Genomic DNA, 12,001 nt, shown 5'->3' with positions numbered 1-12,001 from the left:
AATACCATATATATATATGCTTATATTGTCAATGTCTCTACACTGTAGGTGCATAGTTACTGAAACCTACAAAGTAATTTACAATTCTTAAATTAATAAAGCAAAATTTCCAAAAGTAATATATATATGCACACACTCAAAACTGATATAAACTACAAAGATATAAACAAATCTTATTTAGTTGTAGTAATAACAATATAAACAATTCAAAACATGGAACATTATTAAATTGATAACACCTAATTCCATTATCTTATCTTTTACGTTGAATCCAAACAAATAATTAATTGAAATTAATCCAAACAAATAATTAATCAACCAAAAATCAAAGCTTTAATTAAGAAAACAAAATATCACATGAACCCAAATAAAAATTCTCAATAAAACAAAAACATATAAGGTAAAGAATTAAGATCAACCTACTAAGACACAAATACCAAAAACCCAAAAACATAAAGCTTCCAAATTTTATAGAATCCCCAAATTCTACTTCAAAACCAAACAAAACCCTTCAAATTCAAAAAATTTATATATAATATACCAAATAAAAATTTACCACACTTTGGGCTGGAAAACATAGGTTGCAGCTTTAATTTTTCTTCAAAAAATAGAGATGCTTCATCTGCCATATACAATATAAAATAATTATTAGAAATTTCAACTCAAAAACCAAACCCACAAAAACACTATCAAAATATAGAAATTAACCCAAATACTTAGAAGAAAATAAATTCTAAACATAACAAAACAATAAGATAGAATGAAAAATTCAGGCACATATGAAAGCAAATAAAAAAGACAAAACCTACGTTTTTTTTATTTTTTATTTTTTATTTTTTATTTACGTGAGTCTCTCTCCTTCTTATTTATTTATTTTTTTAAAAATTTTAAAGTAAAGTTAAGTTTAGGGTTTTGAGATGGTAATTGCTAGGGTTTTAAGGAGAGAAGAAAGAGTCCTACCAGGAGTCTTAACAATATAAATAATTTAAAATATGGAACATTATCAAATTTATAACACCTAATTCCATTATCTTTTACGTTGAATCCAAAAAAATAATTAATTGAAATTAATCCAAACAAATAATTAATCAACCAAAAATCAAAACTTTAATTAATTAAAAAAAAATCACATGAACCCAAATAAAAATTCTTAATAAAGCAAGAACATATAAGGTAAAGAATTAAGATCAACCTACTAAGACGCAAATACAAAAAACCCCAAAACTTAAAGCTTCCAAATTTTATAGAATCCCCAAATTCTACTTCAAAACCAAACAAAACCCTTCAAATTCAAAAAATTCATATATAATATACCAAATAAAAATTTACCACACCTTGGGTTGGAAGACATAGGTTGTAGTTTTGATTTTTCTCCAAAAAATAGAGATGCTTCATCTGCCATACACAATATAAAATAATTGTTAGAAATTTCAACCCAAAAACCAAACCCATAAAAACACTATCAAAATATAGAGATTAACCCAAATACTTAGAAGAAAATCAATTCTAAACATAATAAAATAATAAGATAGAATGAAAATTTCAGGAACATATGAAAGCAAATAAAAAAGACAAAACCTATGTTTTTTTTTTTTTTTTTACGTGAGTCTCTCTCCTTATTTTTTTAATCCTAAATTGAAGTTAAGTTTAGGGTTTGAGATGGTAATTGCTAGGGTTTTAAGGAGATAAGAGAGAGTCCTATCAGGAGTCTCTTTTTTTTTCTTAATTCTAAAGTTTTTTTTTTTTTTTTTGGTTTTTTTAAATTCTAACGTGAGGTTCAATTTTAAATTATATATAGATAAAAATAATGATGTGATAAGCTTTGAAGAGGCCAACAACATATATGTAATAGAGTTTTACTTAAACTAAACTATTGTAACACTAATAAATATAAGAAGATATAAAACCTAGAATAAAAAGAAAAAGAAAATAATGGTGACGTGGAAAATTGTGGGAGCTTTAAAGGCTTCGGTTTTATATATATATATATATATTTTAATTCTAACCTGTTATGTGAGTTTTTTTTTTTTTTTTTTGGAAACCTAAAGTGAGTCATTTTTAAAAAAAAAAATTATAACGTGAGGTTCAATTTTAAATTATATATAGATAATAATAATGATGTGACAAGGTTTGGAGAGGCCAACAAAATATATCTAATCGAGTTTTACTTAAACTAAACTATTGTAACACTAATAAATATAAGAAGATATAAAACCTAGAATAAAAAGAATCTAAATAAAAAGAAAAATAAAATAATGGTGACGTGAAAAATTGTGAGAGCTTTAAAGACTTCGGTTTTATATATATATATATATATAGATAATAAATAAATAATTTGCACATAGGATTAAACGTCGTAGGCTTAGATATTGTACCTTAGTTCAATTGGAAGACTGAAAATATTTTCGTAAGGAATATGTTCTACTTTTTTTTTTTTTTCTAACAAAAAAATCAATGCAGCTAAAAAATTAAATAAAAATTTGTGAGGGAAACAAATGAATATTTAATTAGTAAAAAACTATATTTTAAGCAAAACATAACTAGTCAAAGAATAGGTACTTACCGCCATTAATACCTCTACTCAAAACTCCTAGAACTCTTCAAGAACAATCCAACATAATCAATTCAATTATAGAGAATGGTGTTCCAAAAAATTACTAGAATGATCCTAGGTCTAACTAGCCATTTAATTCACTAAACCAATGGTAAAAAGGACTTCTAAGATACTTAACTCATAATCTTAAACATTTTCAAACCTTCTTTCCCTTGAATCCCTAGTCTTTTCTCTAGAGTTATCTGAATCAAATGCAACTTTTGGTTTAAGGATGGCTAGGGTTTCCAACCTAAAATATATAACATTTAACCCCCAATTTCAAAAATCACTAAGTTAATGTTGCTTTATAAATTTTATTTATTTATCCTATGTCGTCAATATTCCCTAGTTTCATATCATTTACTAATTGGTCCAAGTCAATTGTCTTATTTATTTATTTATTCATTATTTTTTTGGTAATTAGAATTTTCTCCCTAGACAAGCATCGCATTCCAAGTCTTGGTCTGAGCAAAGAGTGAGGGTCCTAACTGTATATATAAGGTATAGAAATGAAGATGATTTAACAAGCAGAAACATCTCTTTCAACCTAGCTCTTACATTTGTCATGGATATCTCAATTTTCTTCCTTCTTCTATGTCTGTTGCAAACTCTTCCACAATTAGCCAATACATTTGACAGTGACACTCTCAAAGGCACATCTCTATCTATTGAGAACCGGTTGGTTTCAGCAAATGGAGAATACTCTGCAGGGTTTTTCCCCGTTGGTGACAACGCTTTCTGCTTTGCCATATGGTTCAACAAATCCACAAATTCTACAGTTGTTTGGATGGCAAACCGAGATGACCCTGTTGATGGAACAGGTTCAAAGCTTTCTGTTTTGAATGAAGGGAAACTTATCCTTACCAATTCAGTTGGTATCACTGTTTGGACCGCTAGAACACCAGCCTTGGCAACATCAGAGGCCACCAATTTGCAACTACAGCTCTTAAACACAGGAAATCTTGTTCTTAGTAATTCCAAAAATGTTGTCATCTGGCAAAGTTTTGATTCACCTACAGATACTCTTCTTCCTCAACAAGCACTCACCATGCTTTCGAGTCTTATCTCGAAAAGAAGCCAAGATGACTATGCTTCAGGCAACTACAAGCTCTTTTTTGACAATGATAATGTGCTCCGCCTGCTTTTTGTAGGACCAACTATGACTAGTCTGTACTGGCCGGACCCTTGGGTTACAGACCCTGGAAAATTAACTCATAGGGATCCGTACAATACTAGTAGACATGCGATACTTTATGACTCAGGCTATTTCCGGTCATCTGATAATTTCACATTCTTTGCAACAGATTTTGGTGTGGTTACTCATAGACGATTAACGCTTGATTCTGATGGCAATCTTCGATCATACAGCCTGAAAAAGATGAATGGGACGTGGGATTGGGCTGTAACATGGCAAATCTTCTCTCAACCATGCAGAATTCATGGCATCTGTGGACCCAATAGTCTGTGTAGTGCAGATCATGTTTCTGGCAGGAGATGCTCTTGCTTGCCAGGCTTCAAGGTTAAAGATCATACTGATTGGTCATATGGATGTGAACCAGAATTCAGTATCTCTTGCAACCAAAAAGATCCGTCTAGCTTTGTTCAACTTGATAATGTTGAATACTATGGCTCAGATCTAACCGTCTATGCTAATATTACTTTGGCAGATTGTGAAGACAAATGCAGGAACTCATGTATTTGCGCAGGCTTTCAATATAAATTTGTTGTGGATAATGGTTACCATTTTTGTTACCCCAAGTTTCTACTAGTTAGTGGACACCATTCACCGAATTTTGAAGGAGATTTTTATTTGAGAGTTCCCAAAGCTGGTCTTTCCAATAGCAAGAGTCCTGATGAAGCATCCAGATTGAAGTGCTCTGCCAAAAATTCCACACAACAAAGAATAACCTATGAAAATAAGACGGTAAAGCTTTTGCTTTGGTTTGCCACAGTAGTGGGAGGTGTTGAGGTGATCAGTATTGTCTTGGTCTGGCTTTTCTTGTTAAGAAGTAGTAAACATCCAAATCCAGCTGCAAAAGGATACCTCTTCACTAATAGATTTCAACGATTCACCTTCGATGAGCTAAGAAAGGCGACGCGAGGATTCAAAGAAGTGATTGGACAAGGAGCAGGAGGGATAGTATACAAAGGTGTACTGCCTAATCAGCGTGTTGCAGCAATCAAGCGACTCAATGAAGCTAACCAAGGAGAAGCTGAATTTCTAGCAGAAGTAAACACCATTGGAATGTTGAACCACATGTTCTTGATAGAGATGTGGGGATACTGTGTGGAGGGAAAGCATAAGCTCTTGGTATATGAGTACATGGAGCATGGATCTTTAGCTGAAAATCTTAATTCTAATGCACTTGATTGGGAGAAGAGGTTTGAAATTGCAGTGGGCACTGCAAAAGGCCTAGCATATCTTCATGAAGAGTGCTTAGAGTGGGTCTTACATTGTGATGTAAAGCCTCAAAATATACTACTAGATGCTGATTATCAACCAAAAGTAGCAGATTTTGGCTTGTCTAAACTACAAAGTAGAAGTACAATTGATCATTCAAACTTCTCCAAGATGAGGGGAACCAGAGGTTATATGGCTCCTGAGTGGATTTACAATCTTCCCATTACTTCGAAAGTGGATGTGTATAGCTATGGGATTGTGTTATTGGAGATGGTGACTGGAAAGAGCCTAAATGGCATGCATACCTTAGACAACGGAGAGACAAGAGAGCACAAGAGGTTGGTGACGTTGGTAAGAGAAACTATTGACTTTGAGAATGCTATAACAATGGCATGGATTGAGGAAATTATAGATCCCATGATCTGTGGTAACTATAACAAGAATAAGGTGGAACTTTTGGTCAAAGTGGCTTTGCAATGTGTGGCAGAAAACAAGGATGATAGACCCACCATGAACCAGGTAGTTGAAATGCTTGTAAGCCATTAAATTGTCATCTTCTTTTTTGCCTTGCTGTAGTTTTGTTCATGTTAAGGTGAGGGTAATAAGTTAGTTCATGTCCTTGCGTGTAGAGTAGTTTTATTTGCAGATACCGATGTGTGGTTGGAAGACCTACCACGTGACTTGGATGATGTTTTTCAGTTTGATTTACTTTAATAAACTTTCCTTACCGGTTTCTCAAAAAAAAAAAAAAAATTTTCTCTTTTCTTTTTTCTCACTTAGCAAATCTTAAAAGTTTACATGATAGCCTTGCACTATGTGTGAGGTACATCATTAAAAACACATTTTTATAATCGTAGTAATCGAAATTATTAGAGAATATGATTGATACCAAAACCACTGAAACATTTATACATTCTATGCAACATTTCACTCAATAAAATAGAAATAGAAAACAAATTAAAACAAACTTGAATTATATGATATAAAGCTATAAAGAAAGTACAAGAGTAGATATATATATATATATATATTACTTTTTTAATCTCCATCTCCTGTCAATAATTAAACATGGTTTTGAAATCCGAACCGTTCATTGAACTGGAAAAGAGAAAGGTTCAAAGTTTTTAAGGTCGAAACAAGGTTCAGCCGAGGTTGAACCTTGATAATGTCATAAATCATTTATGTATAATAACTAATAGTCGAAACGTTTGACTTTTTGTTGACTGCGTCTCATTACGTCACGTGGCTACATAAATTATTGACAATTCTACATTTAAAAACACTGAACAATTGTTTCTTTTGGGATTTTAATCTACCGTTTAGTTCAATTCGTTTCACAAGATATTAACCCGAACAATTGTGCTTTTTCATTTTGTTGATTCAATTTTCAGTAACTAACTAACTGCATAAAATATATATATTAAAACAAAAAATTGTCATTGAGAAGAAAACATAAGGCGTAAGGAGAGAAAAAAAAAGTGAGAAATTTGAGGGCACTACAATCGTCAAGCAAGCATGGGCTAGCATCCCACAACCGGAACTGGTAAAGGTATTTTGAATAGGCAAATTTAGATTTGGTTATTTTGGTTAGATTGATCTAACAGTGTCTGTCACGATTTTAGATTTTTGGTCTCTCTCTTCTTTTTGTTTTTTCTTTGCTTTCAAATTACTTCTTCTTCGTTTTCACCGGCATCCATCGGCGTGCTCTGCTTTGCATCTTCTTCTATACTTTCTCCCTCCCCCTCTCTTACTGTTTTTCTCTCTTTTTCATGTGAAAGTTGAAACTAAACTCCTCAGTAAAAGACGTAAAGCATTAAAATCTACTTTTTGAGAATCGTGTAGCCATTGAAAGAGGATAATACAGAATTTTGATTAAAAGATAAAGTAGAATGAAATATGATAACACAAAAAAGGAAGAAATAGGTGGAACCGTGGAAGAGATAAACTAAAACAAGGAAAAAAAATAAAAATAAAAATAATAGTGAATGCCTGGAGCCATGGAAGACAATAAATGAGAGTTGAAATATGAGTAGATTGCAATAGGGTAATTAGAAAGACTCGGATTAGGATTAGGATTAAAAAAAAAAAAAAAAACACTTTGGATTAAAAAAAGTATTGAAGTAAAATCCAAAACCAAATAGAAAAAGAAATCCCTCTTTCTTTGGGACGTTTCCTTTATATATATACACACTAAGTTCTTTCTCTTTGAGTGTTCCGATCTCTCCATCGAGGTAAAAAATCTCTCATTCATGCTTTTGTTTCTAAAATAGTTTCAGCATATTTTGATTACAGGTTTAGCTTCTTCGTTGGCTGTTTATTTCAATTTTGTTTATTATTGGTGTTATTTTTATTTTTATTTTTGGTGTGAGTGGATCTAGGGTTTAACGTTTGTATTCAAAACTAAAGTCTTTCTTTCACCTTTTTTTTTGTTTTTTTTTTTTTTTTGGATGTGAAAACAATGACTTTTATTCAAACTATGACAAAAAGAATACATCTTGGGACACCAAGTTCTCAATACAACCTGGTGTTTCCTCAACCCAAGTATGCAGACCTGACAAGCCTCTAGCAACTTGTGCTAACGTGTGGGCAACTTTATTCCTAGACCGAGGTACATGACTGAAACTGACAGCACGAAACATGGGAAGAAGGGATAAGGACCCAGCAACATTATTAGCTATGGCCGAGGGTGGGTCTATGAGGCGAAGCATAGCATTCACCACAGTTAGAGACTCACTTTCAAAGATGCAATCTCGGATCCCCATATTCCGTGTGAATGAAACCGCTTCCTCCATTGCCTTAGCTTCCACCTTAAGAGCGCCAAGAGGAGCTTTCAGCTTCTTACTTAATGTCGCCACTACCGCACCGTAGTGGTCCCGGATCATGACCCCAACGCCGGCCTCCCTATGCTGAGCAAAAACTGCACCATCCATGTTTGCTTTGTACCATAGAGGCTTGGGGAATTGCCACGTTGCATCCGTTGATTCTTTGTATGGCTGAGTGGAATGGTTGGCCATTAAATAATCCTCCAAATAGTTATTTATCCACCGAGCCAGAACAGATGCAGGCTTCCTACTCTTTCCATGGCACACCTCATTCCGGTTTGTCCAAATACCCCACGCTGTCATAACCATCAACCTAATATCCTCCTCTAACCACTGTTTCATATTTCGAGCATACCATACCAAGTCTAGGAACTTAGGGCATTTGTCCATGACTTTTTCTGTGTCCAAACCTACCTCCTTCCACACTTCCTTTGCAGGATAACAGTGCCAGAGCACGTGATCTTTCGTTTCCTTAAAATTTCCACACACCTCACAGATTTTGTCCGGTGTTATCTTTCGACAGAAAAGGTTGTCTTTCGTGGGCCAATGTTTCTGCATGCATGCCATGTGAAGCTTCGAATTTTATTAGGGACCCTCAATCACCAAATAAACCTCCAGAACTCCTTCATGCACATAGCATTTGAGCTTTCCTCAGTTCCGTGGCTAGTTCTCTCATCCAAAGCAAGTCTATATGCTAGTTTCACCGTGAATTTCCCTGAGGAAGTAAGTGCCCAGATGAGACGGTCTTCAGGCAAGGTTGGACTGAGTGCAATGGAGAGGGCAGATTCAACATCCTTGGACATAAGGATGCTTTGGAGGGCTTCCAAATCCCACTCCCCTCTCTGGTAATCAATTAATGTTGCCACTAGTGAGTCAGCACCCACATCTGGGCATGGCGTGACCACTCTGTAGGTAGATGACAAGGGAAGCCAATGGTCACCCCATATTCAAACTTTTGCTCCATTTTCAATCCTCTAGCAGCTTCCTTTCCAGGTAATCTGTTGTGTAGCGAATATGCTTCTCCAAGCATACGACGGTTAATGCCCAAGGTGGCTGAGAGAGAATCTCCATCTAGAAAATATTTGGTTTGGAAGACGTGGTAAAATAGGGAATTAGTGCAGGTTTGAAGTCGCCACCCTTGTTTGGTTAGTAATGCCAAGTTAAAAGCCTTAATGTCCCTGAATCCCATACCGCCAATCTCCTTAGGTGTACACATCTTCTCCCAACTATGCCAAGCCATCTTGTCCACCCTATTGTTTTGTCCTCACCAGAATTTTCAAACCATTCCAGCAAGCTCATCACACAAGGAATCTAGGAGTTTGAAGCAACTCATAGTGTAAGAGGGAATTGCTTGGCCTACTGCTTTTATTAGTATTTCCTTACTCGCATTTGATAATAGCTTTTCCTTCCAACCTGATAATTTTTTACCAAGTTTGTCTTTGAGATCATAGAAAGTATTCTTTTTGGATCTTCCAACCAAAGAAGGTAGTCCCAGGTATTTTTCATGTTGGCGAATGACTTGGGCCCCAAATCTAGTCTGGATCTCTTCCTGTATTACACGTAGGGTATTCTTGCTGAAGAAAAGAGTAGTCTTGGCTTTATTAAGCTACTGACCTGAAGTAGATTCATATAGGGTAAAGATGCGTTGTAGCTCATTAAATTCCTCCAATGATGCTCGACAAAATACCAAGCTATCGTCAGCAAAGAATAGATGGGAAATTCTTGGACCTTTCCGGCACACGGAAACTCCATGGATAGCTTGCCTTTCTGTTGCATGACGGAGATGTGCTGAAAGACCCTTTGCACAAAAGAGAAATAGATAAGGTGATAATGGGTCCCCTTGGCAAAGGCCCCTATAGGGTACAATTCTGCCTCGGGATTGCCCATTAATACGGACAGAATATGTGACAGTCGTTATACACCTCATAATCACCTCAATCATTTTCTGATGAACACCCATTTTCCTCATAATATTCTCCAGGCAAGCCCATTTTACCCTATCATATGCTTTGCTTATGTCTAGTTTTAAAGCCATCTCCCCCACTTTCCCAGACTTCTTTTGGCTAATATGATGCATGGTTTCAAAGGCAACCAAGACATTATCAGTTATAAAACGCCCCTTGGTAAAAGCAATTTGGTTCTTACTAACAATGATTGATAGAATACTCTTCAATCTATTAGCTACTGCCTTAGATGCTATTTTATAGGCCACATTACACAAACTGATAGGCCTATATTCAGTAATTTTTCTAGGGTTTTGAACTTTAGGAATAAGCACAATCTAGGTGTCATTATAGTTAGGAGGAACAATACCATGATTCAGGAAGCCAAGTGCAACTTGAGTGACACAGGTGCTTGTGAGGGACCAAATTTTTTGATAATATAGAGGTGGCAATCCGTCCTGTCCTTGTGCAGTATGAGGATGCATTTGCTGTAAAGCTTGGGTGACCTCTGAAGCTTGAAAGTCCCTAGCAAGGAATTGGTTTATAGCATCCGTAATTGAAGGTGAAATGGCGTTTAGAAGTTCCATCATCTCTCCTGGCTGAGAAGAAGTGAATAAGGAGGAGAAGTACTGTGTAGCTACATGTTCAATCTCATCCAAACCCTCCTGCTAAAGACCATTCTCATCCTCTAGTCACTGAATCCAATTCCTTTGCTTCTTGTTTGAAGCTTTGGTGTGGAAAAAACTTGTATTATGATCACCCTCCTTCAGATAGTTGTTCCGAGATCTTTGTTTCCACATAACCTCTTCCATGTCTAGCCAAGAATTAAGAGTCTGTCTGACCTGCCGAATAGTGTCCATATTGTGCTCAGGGGAGGTTTCCAAAATCTGGAGTCTATTCCGAAGAGTCTTGATTTGGTGGCCAACATGACCGATCTCTCTTTTATTCCACTGGGTGAGGTGATCATTACATGATGAAATACAATTCTGAAGTGGATGACCCATAGGTACACACAGACCAAATTCCCATGCATCACTTACGACCTTTGCGCATTGAGGGTCACAAAGCCACATGGCTTTGAACCTAAAAGGTTTGGCACCCTTAGGCCTCCATTTCTCACCCTAATTCCATCGAAGAGCAAGAATGCAGTGATCCGAAGCAGTGGTTGATAGATGGTGCAACTTCGCATTTGCAAAACGTGAATACCATTTCAGAGTGGCTAGTGCTCGATCAAGTCGTACCCACCAACTATCTCCATTTGCAAAAATCCTGTTCCAAGTAAAACGTGGACCCACATAACCCAAATCTCTGAAACGACATCTGTTTATGGCATCCTAGAATCGTTCCATTTGTTTTGGTCCTTAGCCTCTCGAGAATCCACCATGTCTCCTCCCTCTTACTCGTATCTGGTTGCCCATAAAACCCCATGAACCTCCACTTTCCCGATCCATCCGTCCCACCCACCTCAACATCTATGTGCCACGGGCCAAACGTTTAAACATCGACCATTATTTCTTTCTTCCACAGTAATGCCAACCCACCTTTGCTTCCATTGCTAGCTACTATCAAACCTTCTGTAAATCCAAAAGTGTACTTCTTTTTGGTCATCTCTTTTTTGGACAGCTTAGTTTCCATAAGGAAAACTAAGATGGGATCTTCAGAGGCAATAACCTCTTGGAGTGCTCAAACTATTCAGAGGTTCCCAAGCCCCCAACAGTTCCAGCTTAATGCACTCATTGATCCTAGCAGTGCTGCCTCGCAGCCACAGCCTTTTCAGCGAACTCCATAGCCATCAACCTACTTACCTCAGCCACCTCTATTTCAGTTTTTTTCTTTTTTAACGTGGTGTTCAATTCATTCTTTGCATGGTATTGGGCCCCACGTTTACTCCCTGTTTGGTTCTCCTCAGAGTTTGGGTTAGCAATCTTCGGCCTTGTTATGATTCTTTTTCAAGTTTTGGAAGTTGGATTATTAATAATAGGCCCACTATCCATACAGGCCTTAGTGGTTGGGCCTTGGTCCAACATTTCCTCCACAACAAGTCCACTAATGTTCATGTCAGTCAGCACCTTGTCAGTTGGTTCAGCAGTCCAGCAATCAATATCATCATCAAAGTTATTAGTCAGCTCAGAGATATCAGGACCATTATTGAGAGCAATATCAATATCCTTGATGTGCGCCTGAAATTTCTCATTGTCAGTGAGAATTTTCATGATGTTCGCCTTATCCCCAGATTTTGAAA

General features: G+C 36.1%; 2 protein-coding genes across 2 annotated transcripts; one reads left to right on the top strand and one right to left on the bottom strand.

Annotated features, from left to right (window-relative positions):
* Positions 1–3,007: 3,007 nt before the first annotated feature.
* Positions 3,008–5,659, top strand: LOC112003704 (putative receptor protein kinase ZmPK1). The gene has a single exon (XM_024035907.2). It carries the CDS (start codon positions 3,159–3,161, stop codon positions 5,538–5,540), a length of 2,382 nt encoding a protein of 793 aa, XP_023891675.1. The 5' UTR covers positions 3,008–3,158; the 3' UTR covers positions 5,541–5,659.
* Positions 5,660–7,468: 1,809 nt separating this feature from the next.
* LOC112003714 (uncharacterized) lies at positions 7,469–8,383 on the bottom strand. The gene has a single exon (XM_024035915.1). The coding sequence runs from the start codon at positions 8,381–8,383 to the stop codon at positions 7,469–7,471; it is 915 nt and encodes a 304-aa protein (XP_023891683.1).
* Positions 8,384–12,001: the final 3,618 nt, after the last annotated feature.

Source organism: Quercus suber, unplaced genomic scaffold, assembly GCF_002906115.3.
Source record: "Quercus suber isolate HL8 unplaced genomic scaffold, Cork oak 2.0 scaffold_94, whole genome shotgun sequence".
NCBI lineage: Eukaryota > Viridiplantae > Streptophyta > Magnoliopsida > Fagales > Fagaceae > Quercus > Quercus suber.
This window is presented reverse-complemented; position numbering and strand designations above follow the sequence as displayed.